The sequence below is a fragment of the Haliaeetus leucocephalus genome, unplaced genomic scaffold (genome assembly GCF_000737465.1).
Source record: "Haliaeetus leucocephalus isolate CR32 unplaced genomic scaffold, Haliaeetus_leucocephalus-4.0 Scaffold932, whole genome shotgun sequence".
In the NCBI taxonomy this organism is placed as follows: Eukaryota; Metazoa; Chordata; class Aves; order Accipitriformes; family Accipitridae; genus Haliaeetus; species Haliaeetus leucocephalus.
The window spans coordinates 1,350,975-1,365,637 of NW_010973368.1; the positions used below are offsets into that span (position 1 = coordinate 1,350,975).

Sequence of the window (14,663 nt, forward strand, 5' to 3'; positions counted from 1 at the left end):
CCGCCGGCATCTGCCGGGATGCGGGCAGTGCCGGGGCGGGGGCGGGGGTCGGCCCACCGAAAGTACATCTTCCGTAGCTACTCTCGGATAGAAGTACAGCTGTATATACGATATTTAAAGAGAGGAATTATTTTTCGTGAGAAAGGGAGCCTGATCTAGTGACCTTGTTTTGATAGCCTTAGCCCCCCCAGCTTCAACACTTAAGTTATCGTGAGGTGTTTTGTTTGCTGTACTCTGTACTAAGATAGTCGAGAAGGTAAATGTTCATATTAAGTCAGTGTCGAGTCATATGATAGCTAGCAAAACGTATGGAAAAATTAATCGTGCTGTCTGCTTAATTAAAATACCGGGTGTTGATCTTCTATAGCTAAATACGCATCTCCCGCTTACTCTGTGTTTCTGTACCCTGGCGACCGGGCGGTAGGCAAAATGCGCGTCTCCGGCAGCTGCCCCTTTCAAAACCCGCTCCGCTCCGTTAGTGGCTTGTTAGTGCGGCACAGACAATAGCGAGAAGCGCAGTTGGGTCTCGCCAGGCCAGACCCCGCGTCGCGGGCAGGCAGAGAGTCCCTGTCCGCAGCCGGCCTTTTTGGGTGGCCTCCGACCCCTCTCCCCCGCGAGCTGTGCTGTTGATGTGAGCTCCTTCGAGTCTTGTGGCCAGCTGAAACTAGGACGTGAAACAGTCTTTGGGTATGTTGCTGAAGCGCAGATGACAGGCTACTTTCCTTCTCCCTAACGAGACCTACCTTTAGCAAAGCAACCCGCAGCGTGTATTCCCTGGCTTGAACGGCGGTCTGGCCAAATGCTTTGAAATACCGTCAGATTTACCAGCTACTGACATTTCAGCCGGTATTTATTTATTTATTTAATTAATCTCCCCAGGCAGGAGTGCTTCCGTCTAAATGGGATAGCAGATGAGGCCAAAAATAAGGGCAAGGAAATTCAAGAAAGGATTTAGAACAAAGCTCATGCCTTTCTTGAATTCAGCAGGGCAAAGAGGGTCAGCTGGTGACTTCTGAAGAACCGAGTTGATCCCAGCCCTAGTCTTCGTTCTAACTGTCTCAAATCAGCATGCAAAATATTTCTATCTTTTGATTAGCATCCCCTAAAGCAATTATTTATGTAGTTTTAGATTTTGTTACACACGACAAAAGATTCATGTGTATCACGCCCCAAGGCTGAAAGCAAGCGATAAGTGCTTTTTTTTTAAATGTGCTTCACGGACTTTTTTGTTTTAGTTCCAGGACCTGGACAAGTGAATTAATACAATATAACCTAAAGCGGCCAAGATTTGCTGTCCGACGCAGACGGCTAAACTCACAGCTCGCTATTCTCATATGCCAGAAATAAAGCATGTTATTTTAAGTTGTGCATTTTTCCATCATTTGTTGGTAACAGAGACTTAGGTAAAAATGCCCCTTTTATGCAATTAAATGAGTTCTCCCTCCTCACAGTGACAACAGAGAAGGTCACTGTGTTTTTTTAAAATCATCACTCTCCTTTCGTCACTTGTGCAGTCAAAGACGAAGGGCTCTGGACCACAGAAACCTGATGATTATTAACTGCTCCTACAATTAGCACGCAAACAACCAGCCTGCAGGAGGGAACGTCCTGCGCTTTGTGTTACCTGTGGAGCTACGTGTGTTGTATTTACTAGATCTGGGGAGAAGTTTTCTGTACGGCGTTCTTGCGATGGGTTGGGAAAAAGCTCCTAGGAACTTGTGTGTACTTTTTAATACAAATGAAAACTAAGCCGTGTATCGCACTTAACTGCTCCACTCATAATATGCTATTCTTCTATAAATTGGAGTAAGAATCTAATCACTGAGGTGAATGACTAATATACAAAAGGTGGTAAGAATAATTTTATTGTATTATTAAATAGCATGTCTTCTCTTCAACCATTACAAATTTGTAGATACTACATGAATGACAATACATAATCTATCTTTTTATTGTTGCCCATATGATATATTTACACATGCAGTTAGTACTGATGTCATGCTACATTTTGTTAACAGCATTTTGTTGTTTGCCAGACTCAAAATGTGAGCATTTCATCTTCTGTAGGAAAATGTCTCTGGGTGGGTGGAACACATGTACTAATCTGCACTCACAGCGTTGGAATCGTCAGCATTTCAGGCCAGGCTCCTGGAGCATGTTCCCTTTTCTTCCCTAGTACATATCATCAGAGCAATGAATTTCTTTCAGGGAAGTGCTTTTTTTTTTTTTTTTCTCTTTTTAATGTAAGAAACAAGAATATACATCTAGATCCAGCAGCCCAGTGATAAAGGCTGAAAACCATGAAAACTCAATGGCATTTACTATTGATACCACTTGGAAAAGCAAACATTATAAAAATATTTGGAAGCCAAGCATAAGTAGAATTTCAGCACAGTGATTTTGTTTTCTGGCATAGATTATGGCATCACCTGCACAGTTATGAAATGATACGTTGCTCTGTGAAGAAAGAGTTGGTGCTACGAGCAAGTTATTTCGTTTGGACTCTGTAATGCTTGAAAGGCCGTTGAACTACTTTATTCTTAACATAAATAATCTGTACACATCCTGTGCATTAACATTGTGACATCTGACAAAGACTTTACAAATGCAACTTCAATTTAAAATTGTACATTCATTTTCAAATTGTACATAATTTCTTTCTTTGTTACAGAGAAAATTGCAATGGGGCACAATAAATATAGTGTAATCAAACTGCAGTCTCCAATTCCATATATGACTCAAGATCAACCAGAGTTAAAAATGACTACTGTTAAGATACTGTAATCATCCAGGAAGGTAAAAGGTGCAGAGGACAAACTGCACTGCAAAAAAAAAAAAGAAAAAAGAAAAAAGAAAAAAAAAAACTAAAAAAAAAAAAAGGCAGCCTGGACTTTGATAAAAAAACCAAAAGCTAAAATATTAAAGTAAAATTCCAGTGTCACTGTTTTAAAATAAACATACTTTAGAAAAGGGGTAGGCAGGGGACGGGTGCACGCACATTAGAGACATTATCCTTTAACAGAAAGCGGTGAGTTGCTGTGGGAAGGGCGGCCGATTGCTGTTCACTAGAAAGCTGCAGGCATCTCGCCACTTAGGACTTGTTGGCCGAGCCAGAGGAGCGGCGCAGTTTCATGGACATGCGGCTCTTGCTAGTCCGAGGAGACATTGGAGAGGCTAAGTCTGTTCCATCCACCTGTGCTGTTGCTGCTGCTGGAGGTTCTCCCGGCTGAGTCTCTGGGCAGAAGCCTGCAGAGGACAGCAAGAACCAGACGGGTCAGTGCCGCCTTCCGCACTCGCAGCGCGGGATCTATTCACAAGGGGCAGAGAGGAATTTCAGTGCTGCTGTCACTCCCACAGCATCTCCTAGCCCTTTACCAGCTGTGGGCGATGGTACTGCACGTGGAGTTAGCCACTGCCACAAATCCACCTCTAGAGAAAAGGCGATGCCAGAAACCACTGAGCTACGGGACTGCAGAACCCCCTCGCTCTCGGCAACTGAGGCAGCACTGAAGTGGGCGACGTTCTCCCGCTAACCGGGAGCACAAACACCTCCAGTTCCCTCGCAGGGATGGGGAGTTGTTATTCAAATCACAACCCAGAAGAATCCAGTCTTTAATGAGAACATGAAGGTTAACAGCTCATTGCGCATGAAGGGAGCTCTAGGAATGCAGCTGAAGAGGTGGAGTGAATCGGGGGCCGACTGGGAGAGCAAAACGTCTTCTCCCATCGCAACTTCAAAAGGCAAATTCCTACAGGGCCCACAAGGCAGAAGCTTGAACAGATCATACTAACTGGATGCACTCTATGCTAATGTTTCTTTGTAAAAGGAACAAGATGAATTTGAGGTAACGGTATGTGGTTCATGAGCCCAGTGCCCAGAGCTACACTCCCGTGGGCCCCCAGTCCTCACTGCAAGAGGACAAGGCTCTTCCTTACAAACAGCCCGTCTCCAAATCTTCTTCCATAGAGACACAAAAGGAAAAGGAGAAAATACAAAATCAAAATTACATTCTCCTTCCCATGTACAGGAAATTAACACTATGAACTCACATCCACAAAACTGAACTGCATTTTAATTAGCCATTTACACAGACTGACAGCCTGATTGAACTCAGCTACCTCAGTCGCCACTGATCGCTTCTGACTCGTATAAATTATGGACAGAAGCTTAGTCCTGCAGAAGTCAATGGGGAAACCCCTGCTGACTTCAGTAAGCTAGAAATCACTTGCTCTTTCTTCCACATCATGCTATTACTGCTAATTCTTTAAAATAATAGTGCAATAATCAGAACTGAAGATCTCTCTCCCTCAGTATACGTTTCATATATTAAGGGGTGCAAAAACCATTCAAAACTGATCATGATTTATTTTGAAAGGCTCCTCTAAAATCAAATGAGGTCATCAGGTAAGAAGTCTAAGAGTACATTTAAAACACATTGTCATAAAATTCTGCGATTTAGTGCCCTGGCTGTCCTCCTTGCCTGGTCCAGCACCTGCCTCCTCCAGAGGGATGGCATGGTACTTTCTATCTTTCTCAAACTGACACGACCCATCAAAGTGACTGGGAGGAGAAAGGGCTGTTATTTGTTCCCCAGCTGGTGACAGTAATTCTGTTCATGAACTAGGTACTTCATTGCCAAACAATCTGGAAAAGCATGATAATGCCTGACTCACTGTGCCTTGCAGAAAAAGGCACGCAGGGAAACATGCACTCTCATTCTCTGAAATTCTATCTTGTTCTAATTTTACAAGGAATTAAAGCATTTCAAATGATGGAAGTTAGAGAATAGAAAATAACCGTTGTTGTTTTGCACAGCATACCATTCACAGCTAGCGTGAAAGACCTTCCGTTTCAAGCCTTTGCCCTTTACCTTGATGTGGCCAATGCTTTCTAGTGGAGGTTTTGGAAGGAGAAGAAATATCACAGCATTTCTTTCTTTGTTGAGAATGAAGAAGTGATGAGGAAGGAGGAGTGGAAAGAAGTGAGGAAGGGGGAGGAGAAAAGATAAAAGATAACAGGTGTGAGATATGAGACACGAACCGCAGAGATTGAAGGGTATTAACAGATGAGCACAGAAAAAGGAATTTCGAATTTCATTATGCAATTGCTGCTCATGCTACAGGTTAAAGAGAGTGATGAGTTAGTTATGTGCAATGAAGCAACAGCTCTGAAATCCGGCGTCATACTTACCAACTAAGCATTACAAGAAAAAAAGGAAGAGAGAGAGAAAGAAAAGAATTCTATGACATTATCCAGATCCAGCAACCTTATTCATAGCAACTGAGATACATCCTAAACATTGTCTGAAATGCTTGCTTAAAGTCTGTGAAAACAGTTTAATACTCACACACATACACACAATTGAGAAAGAAAAACAAATGGCAACTCAATATATGGCTTCTGCTCCCCAGCTGTTTCACAGTATTAAGTGTGCTAAAATTATAGCCAGTCTCAACATGAGACTCCTGAAATCACGTAAAGAAGAAAAAACCAGAGTATTTAAGCTAGTTAGTCTGCATCAAAGGGTCAAACCTTAGTGTGACATTTTATCACGGCTTGTCTCAAGAAAACCTTAACCCCCCCCCCCCCATTATTTCAATTAAGGTATTATTGCGGTCATATCTTAAAATTTTGTTTCTGATTCCTGCAGACAGAAGCACAGATTCACATGTAATCCCATTTTTTTAAGAAACTGACTTAGAGCTATTGAAGAACAGAAGTCATGTAACATGATTTTCACATCTGAACATATCACACCAGAAGAGTGAAGAATAATGGCACTTAAAATATATTCAAAGTCTGACAGCAATCAACAGACTGAGTAGTAACTAAATTTCTTTGGATTTTAGATAAGCATATATATCTATATATACATACATACGCACATACACACATGTGGATATTAAATGTGGTATATAGAAATTCTTCAGGTTTTGTTTCCCCTTCACAGTTTTAAAATCTTCAGTGTAAAATGTTACTATCTTTATCTCTCTATGGAATGAAATATTTAGTTATCCAAAATATAAAAATAGGGTTAAATAAGGCAATTTTATTGACAATTGACCTAGAATCAGAAAGTCCTATAAAATAAACAAAATAGATGTGTTAGGATTTTTAAGAAGTTGAAAAATGTCAGGAAGTAATCCATATTTTTCATCTCTTAGGCCTTGACAAGTGACAAATACCATAGCCTGATGAGCTATGATATTTTGGGGCCATAAGGTAAAGCTGTTTCAATTGCTTCTGAACAAGGAGGTGGATCAACAAAGTTGAAATGTGACATTTTCACACTCCACTGGAAAATTTTAGGATCTTCTACTAATAGTGTGTTGGTTATTTGACTCAGAAATTAACTATTTAAATGTCACATGGAATCCTAACTACACACTGACTGAGTTAGAAGTGAGGTGAGGTGGAGGAATCCGGAGGTATCGTTAACACACGCACTGCCATGACTCATCTCGCGCATCAGTTCTGACTTTCAAAGAGGCGAAAAATTCACCGAGCAGAAGCCTGACAGGGTGCTGATGTTAAGACAGAGTGCTGCATGGTAAGACTATTCTCAGTGCTTCTGGCTTTATCACACCTTGTGGATCAACATTTTCCTGAGTGCCATCTCTGATAATTTGTGCATGTTGGTACATTTTGATCGTTTTTTAAGATACGTCAGTTGTACGTGTCCGTCCCGCCCCCTCCCCTTCAACCTCCAGGGAAGAGGGCAATCATTTTTGTACAGCTTGTGCCCTTTGCCACTCTTACAAATTCCAGTCCAAATCCAGCCAAGTTGCCCGTCATGCTCAGCAGAACCTTGCTAGAGTCAAGTCAATTAAGCCTCTCACTAATTTTGGGAAAGAAGGAAAGGAAGCAGGAAGCGGATGCAGAGAGAAGACTGCAAAAGCAGCTGCAAAGCAAGATGAGAAAGCGAGGAAGAGATGGTCTAAAGATCTGGAAGACTGCAACTGGGTAGGACAGAAAGAACTAAGAGCCAGACATGAGAAAGAACACAGCAAAAAAGATTAAGCTTATGGCAAAAGAGCAGCAGAGCCCATGTCCAGTGAAGAATGCTCTTCAGAATCTGGCTGGAAATTAGTGTTGGGCAAACCTGTTCCTCTCTGTCAACTATTACCTGTGAAATCCAGTGGCAAAATTCCCAATCTTTTCCACCAGTGGAGATTCAGGCAGAGGTAAGACAGCTTACTACCTTACTACCTATTATTGCCCTATCTCAGTCTGCAGGAGGTGGTGGTTGCAGTTTTGCCCATGAATCACGTGGCTGTTAATCAGGGTTAGAGAATTTCTCTTTTGCCCTATGCCTTAAAACAAAAATGGAAGGAATTACACAAGGAAAATGTTGTCACAAGACAATGAGTTCATAAAGTCAAACATTCAAAAACTAGGAATTGTCAGGATTAAAATTTAATTTTGTCCCCTTGTGTGTATGCCTGGGATGCTTTTTAGTTGGACAATCATACTCTTTTTTTCAGTGGACCCATTTCATTAAATGTAGAAAGTTGATCCATTTGGGTTTCTAGCAGTCCACACTGAATTTACTGCCTCAAAGTGCTGAGGATCCTCAGCTTATTATCACCCAAGTGGTTGACTTAAGGAGAATAGTTCAGAAACACATAAGGTTTCCAATATGAAATTTTTGGAAAATTTCAGTAAGTTTTGAGGTTCTTCTCTGATTTGGAATGAAAAAAAAAATCTTCCTAAGTTTGGCCTGGAAAAGGGATAATGAGAAACTCCTCCCAGCCCTGCCAGACATACAGTCCTCATTTCTGTATTTCAGCTTCACTTCCAATCACTTAGACCCTTCTACAGTGAGAAAAGCACCATCATTCTCATCTGTGAAGGGGTAATACAGGGCCCAAAAGACTCTCAGTTCAGAGTTACACAGCAAGCAAGCAGCAGAAGAGATTAAGATGCAGGCTGCTGAATTTGAGTTTTTCTTGTGCAAGGCTGAAGTATCGTGACCTCTACGTTCCCCTGCTTCCCTGCCTGTCCGATGGCATCCCCACTTACTTTGGGAGTGGGGCGGCAGAATTGTTCTGAACACAGGCTTGAAAAATACAGGAATGATCGTTGGGATCAAAAAGTCTGATGCTTTTATCACAAGGAAAATACTACGACTAATGTAGAGCGGCCCCTTCTTTATAAGGCTTCCTGTACTGAGGTACTATTTTTAGTAGGAAGAGAGGGAAAAAAAGAAGATAGAGAGAAACGAAACCCAAGACATCAGTACATTTTAAAGCTCAGAATCTTAGCATCATGGGGTCAATAAGCCCTTCAATATCATTAAGCTTACCATTGACAGTTCCCTCAATCTATTCTGATGTCACAGAAATCTGGTTTACTCAATAGCTGTATAGGAGGAGTTACTCTATTTAACAGAGTATCTGCAGTTACTCTATTCAACAGAGTCAGCACAAAGTAAAAAACACAGAGGCAACTGAATTATATTCTGTGATTAAGTGCAGGTAAATCTCAATTTTTTAAAATGTACACACCCACTACGCTAGTCAGGTTCCTAAACACGGGAACGTGGACTTGTCAGGTATTTTGACAGGGTAAACTAAGTATCTAGATAAATCAGCAGCAGCCACAATCACACTGTACTGAAGAGCAACCACTGTAAGGAAGGAAATGGCTTTTGCTGAGGGCTGAGCCTTTGATAAAATATGTCAATCTGAGGAAATAGAGTTTGTTACCAAATGGCATGTTCTCTATTTGCTCTGATTATCATAGCTCAAATGAAAAAAAAAAAAGGCATGCTGAAACCAGCCAATGGGATCACAATAACAACAACAAAATTACAACTCCTGGTGATGGGCTGTAGCAGCTTCACAGTTTCTACAGATCTTTCTTAGAAGAAGAAATCGTATATAATATTTTAGAAAAATTAATCATGATCCAATTAAAGAATCAAGTCTATAATATCTAAAATGTGGATTTTTTTTCTAGTCTCTTCTGGTCAATTATTTTTCATTACAGAAAACAGACATAAATGAAATATTTTGTATTTAAAAAAATAATTGTCGTGTATTTTTAGAAGCTGGTCAGAAATTTTCAGATGACATGGGCACGTTTGGCAGGGAGCCTGCAAGGTTTTGTCTGAGTCATCTTAGGGGCGATGAATGTGTGTGGATTCCCAGGCAGGACTCTAGTGCCACTCCTGTGTGCAATCCTGGCACAATTCAGAGCTCTGTATCTGTTTTTTCAAGAAATCTGCCTGTTGTAGGGACCCTGGAAACTTAGGGGTATCTATTTTTTTTAACAGCACCTCTGATGGACTCTTCCTTGGGATCACAGTCTGTCAAAGCTCTGGGTCATCCGTAGCCACCTCGCTCACAGGTCTGCCTTTGCTAGAACTGGAAACCAGTGGTTTCCAGGCTAACCCCAAGCCCTGGCGTAAGCTTTCCGGCAGATGACTGCAGTGTTAATTTATACCTGCCTCAGGCTTTAGAATTTGTGCCCTCCAGAGTCAGCTTGGAGGTAGATGCTGTGGTAGTACTCCAGGCACTCTGTCCTGGAGCTGAGTGCCAGAGCCCCAGCAGCCCCCAGGCAAGCAGGACTGCCAGAGCATCCCCAGCTTCCCTGGGCTGAAATGAAAGCTCAGAATCAGGCAGGTCTGGGGATAGGTCGTTTGACTCTGATGCATGTCCATCCTAGGAAGCTCCTGACTGCTCCTGACACCGATGTGTTGGTCAGTTCCACTGCACAGCGCAAGGTCCAGAAGAATGTGGCCCTCAGGACAGGACATCATGTTTCGTAGTACGTAAACACACACACGCATACATGCAGATGTGAAATACATCACCTCCTATTAATGAGGTTCCTGCAGAAAATCATTACATTTGATAGAAAGGCTAAGTCTAAAATCAAGTTTCTAAAAATCATAATCTTTTTCCAGATCATGTCAGAGAATACCAAGTATGACTAGGACAATTTTAAAAGGAATACAGGAATTGCCACTGTAGAGCACCAAACTAGTACAGAGAAGCAGCTTTGTTTCACCCCAAAAGAATGAACTAGAGGACGAGGGCAGAACAATTTAGCCTGGAATGAGATTTCCAAAAGTGAATAGGCAGAACTGATACAAGTGCACTAGAATATAGAATATACACTAGCCATATAAAAGTGTCTGGTGTTGAATACTTGCTGAGTGCATTAGGTAGGAAATGTGGCAAGGACTGGTATCCCTGGTTATTGTTTTTAATGTTTCTAGTTACAGATTTTTCCTATTCAAATGTTTTCAAAAATTAAATTATGTTACTATTTTTTTAATACTGATTTAATTAGTTTTAAGTTACTTTTAATTTTGTTTCCCTTTGGTCTTGACTATTTGCACTAGCATAACTATACCACGTATTATACCTTGAAACTGCACCTCACTTCTACTTATGGTTTATACTTTCAAGCGAAGGAGTCCCTATGTTTTAACCTCTCTGTCATTCTTTCTGTAGCCCTATCACAACTCTTCTATAATTTTAGAGTTTATTTCTGCATATTTTTGCAATTTAGAAATAAATTTTGAGATAACAACTTGCCAAATTATTCTTATAAAATTTATTTTATTTTGATTTACAGCTTTTCCACAGAAGCTTTTGGATTTTTTAGTCATTAAATAAAGGTTTCTGAACAAGGAATTTCAAGTGTTACACATTCTTCTTCTCCTTCTCTCCTATGTTATCACTGCAGAATGTCTTACAACATCAATGAAAGACAGTACAGGGTACAAAACACACCACTGCCATCCAGTACTACTTGTTCATGCTGAGAAACAAAGGTCAACACAATAAAGTGTTACTCATTCAACAACTGTCTCTATCATTAGTTACCTTAATCCCAGAACCAGTGTTAGTGCTTCATGCAGACCTGAGGTTAGTAAAAGACTAAAACTTTAAGAAGATGTAGTGGTCATTTCTCAATCAGTGTGAAATTCTTTTTAGTGTGAACAAGGGCAACAAGGAAAGTTCGCATACAATTTGGTTACAAGCTTAGTGCTCTAGTAAAAGTAAGAGGAACAAAGGGGTTTTTTGGACACTTTGTCTTACCTTCAGATAAACAGAACTGATATTTAATGATCTAAAAAGAGGGGAAATAAAATAATGAAATAATCATAAGGAGTTCAAGAAATTTCAGAACAGGAAGGCCTTGAGTTACTCATTTTCTTTTACCGATTTTCTCATTAGTAACTGAAAATGCAGTATCCTCTTATAAAACAGGTATTTTACTGGAAAGCAAAAATTACCTTAAAACCAACTTTGCAGCTAATAACCTGGAAACAAAACTGCTGACTGCAAGGCTCTTATATTTCCAATTTAAAACTTTACATTCTAAAGATGTAATGAGCCTTAAAAAACTTTCTTATGAGGAAGGTGTACTAAGATTAAAGAATGTATCTACCTGAACTAGCCTAGATAAGGAGTACCAGGGCTTCCATGGAAACTTTATACAGGGGAACGTGATAAAATTTACTGTAAAAATACAGTGTCTGGTTGCTATATTAAAAGCAGCTTCCCAAATCTTAATGCCAGGCATTGGCTCATGATGTCAGGCAACAGAATAAAGATTTAAAGGCAACTTTGCCCGGGTTCTCCAATATGTACATATAGTCTCTCCAATTAATGGTAACTCTTAATGATGTGCAAAGGTCTGATTTTTTAGTCTTTATAAGTAAGGATACTGCATTTCAAGTAAGATTGTATAAAACCAGTTCTTTACTGTACTTCTTACCTGTCTCTGAGGGCAAATGGTGGTAAGGTGCTGGACAGAAAACCTGAGCAGCAAAATCCTCAAATGTTGTAGGCTCTAGGTGATGTTGAACAATTGTTTGCAGGTATCGTGCTCTCTCCTCATAACTGGTTTAGCCAAGAATTAAGGATGAACTTATATTATGTACTGTAACTGCTAAATATCAGTGCCTAGTAATTCAGAACTCTTGTTTTTGGCAAATACATATAATGTATTTCAGTGACTGTACACACACTTATTTTTAATTCTTTACATAACTATATTATCTGATACACTGAAGTAATATTAACCATAAGATTAAACATGATTCATGTAAACCTTATGGTTCAACTATCTTTTTTTTCATGTCTGATGCAAAACTTTCTGAAAATTTTTTTTCAAACAACAGCAACATAAATACTCTCTTTTAAGTAACTGATTTGCCTGTACTATGGTCACAACTAAATATAAAAATGTTACAATTTTTAAGAGGTATAGCATGAAAAATAACCTTAGCATTAACAAAATAAATGATTTTGCACTTTTACATAACAAACTGCTTCCATAATCTCTAAACACACACACACACAAACACACACACACACACACACACAGAGTTAAGATAAATACATAGTGAAATTTCAGTATTGGGAAAAACACCTCGTCAATTATGCTGTTAAAACAAGCAAGAATATTTGTAAAGAATCCGCAGGACCCTTAAATGCTGGCTAACAGGGTGTCGGCAGGGCACTGACAGCAAAATACTGTACTTCTTCCTTTTCCCTGTGTTCTCCCTCTCTGATATTATTGACAAGAAACTGGTATCTTGAAGTGTTGTTGCTTTTGAAGAACCCTCTCCAGGCTTCTTGTTCCAGCAGGCCTGATTGTGCTGTTAGCACAGAGAGAGCGAGAAAAAGAGAGACTATTTCTGCTGTTCATGAAAGCAACTATGGAAAAGGCTGTCAAAATGTAGAGCAGCAGGCAGCAACATACAATTATCAAGAAAAACTACCATGCTGACTTCATGTCGTATAGTTCCTGAACTGAGAAATCAGTTAACCTTTTCTCTGACAACTTTCAAAGTCCTCCAGCTGGACTCAATATGTTGAATGAGGGAGACCTTCTCCAGTTATTTTATAGAACCGTAAAGTGATCAGAAATTCTCCCCGGCATTTACGCTTGTGCACACTCTTTTTTTCATATTTTACTTGTAGATAGTGAGATCATTTTCTCCTTACATGGTTCTGTTTTCAAAAAAAAAAACAAAACAAAAACAAAAACCAAAAAACCTAAACCAAACCAAACCCAAACAAATCAGCATGCTGTGGAGGAATGCACTCCGAATCAGTTTCTTGAAGGTTCTTGGTTCTGATTTCAGGTTTGCTGCTCTTTTGGGGGGGAACAGGGACATTGAGGAAACTACCTTTCTGACTCAATTTCTCCACCTGTGAAATGGGGATAATATTCATCTTGACTGCATCTTTTAGCATTCCAAACATAAAAACTGCATTACAAGTGATAAGTGTTTTTAATAGCAAGTGCTAACATTTAAAATAAATAACAATATTATTTTCAGTTATGATAAGCAATAAAATTCTCAGCCCCAAGTTAAAGCTGGAAAAAATACCCTTCACCTTAGCTTATAAAACTATACTTCAAGAATTACAGAACTTTTCCTACAAAGCCCTTTTCCAGTTGCTTTCCATAAAATATTTACAGTAGATTTTGCAGTATATCTGAATATGAAAAAATGTATAGAGAATATATTATCTGAAAAGAACTTCTAGTGAATAAAATTATCTTCATCATATTTCGTTAGATCGCAACTTGGTTACATAGCGCAACTGGGAAACAATTTTCCCTCCAAAATCTGTGTTCCAGATTGTTTCTGGATCCTGAGACAGCTGAACCTCAGCAGAAGTCTCAGTCTGGAGAAGCTATGATAGAAGCACTAGGACAAGAGAAAATATAAAAATCTCTCATTGTAATGGTTCTTAGGTTGCGGGATAAACACAGTATTGAGCCTTAACAGAGGAGGGTAGTATAGCAGAGTTTTTAAGAGGCTATGTATAAGTGGTAGAGGATGAAACTGATGGTTGAAGTCTAAATAATACTACGTATCTCACAACTTGTTGAAAAGCACTTTTTTCATTGGGGGAGATTCACAGCTGCTGAATTTTCTGCAGTTAATAGAGTCCTTTGATTCACAGCAGTGCCCCTTGCACAAAAAATACTGGCCTTTGTGTATTACCAGAAACTAATTTTCTATTTGGCTGAAAAGGGAAAAATGGGGTTATTGCTTCTCCCTCCTACAGAGCTTTTCATTATGCCTGATGCACTCAACTTCTAAGCTCTTCTGAGAAAAAAAAATAACTGAAGAGGCAAGAGGTAGAAAAATGAGCTTGTTAGCACATTAGAAGTGAAGTATCTTGGTGGGCCCTAGAAATTCCCAGTGGTGTGTTAACTTATCACTCTATGCATGCTGGCACTGATAGTCTCCCAATTGATCACTCTCTTTTCGCACCAAAGGTGCTGCCAGGAAGCAAAGGCTGAAGGCCCACAGGAGAACAGGCTGCTATCAAAACAAGCTGTTTTTAAAAGTCTCCTTGAATGGGTAAAATGTTTCATGAAAAGTAGGGTGGAGACACCTACCTGCTTTTAAAATGCTCTACTTTCAGAGGTCTCTAAAGGAAACCTTTTAGTTTATCCTATTCTATCCAAAGCTTATACACAAATAAGGCAAAAATGAAGGAAAGTTACTGCTTTGAATGTGACAAGGACATTCCCATTCTCCAATCTAGGTACCTGTCTCCTAACCAAATAAAGTAGTCTTGACACAGATGCTGACTGAGGAGAATAATGATGTTTTCATTACACAGTGGAGAGGACATGCCTGTATCAGTTCTAGAAGTCTAATTCAAATGCACAC

At 39.8% G+C, this 14,663-nt stretch overlaps 2 protein-coding genes across 5 annotated transcripts in view; one reads left to right on the forward strand and one right to left on the reverse strand.

Moving 5' to 3' along the window:
* Window positions 1-507, forward strand: part of INSM2 (insulinoma-associated 2) — a gene marked incomplete at its 5' end in the record, with an annotated part of 1,585 nt that extends 1,078 nt beyond the window's left edge. The window contains one exon of the mRNA XM_010583988.1: window positions 368-507. Within this exon, the coding sequence (XP_010582290.1) occupies window positions 368-507 (140 nt within the window). The remainder of the gene's footprint in view (window positions 1-367) is intronic.
* Window positions 508-1,849: 1,342 nt separating this feature from the next.
* RALGAPA1 (Ral GTPase activating protein, alpha subunit 1 (catalytic)) overlaps window positions 1,850-14,663 on the reverse strand; it is a 135,315-nt gene continuing 122,501 nt past the window's right edge. For 2 of the 4 annotated variants that reach the window (XM_010583658.1, XM_010583657.1), the window contains 2 exons: window positions 11,738-11,862; window positions 2,998-3,246 (listed from right to left, as the gene is read on the reverse strand). In XM_010583658.1, the coding sequence (XP_010581960.1) occupies window positions 3,092-3,246; window positions 11,738-11,862 (280 nt within the window). In that variant the 3' untranslated portion in view covers window positions 2,998-3,091. Of the gene's footprint in view, window positions 3,247-5,191; window positions 5,195-11,055; window positions 11,087-11,737; window positions 11,863-14,663 lie in introns of all 4 variants that reach the window. The other 2 variants (XM_010583661.1, XM_010583660.1) reach the window with 2 other exon arrangements.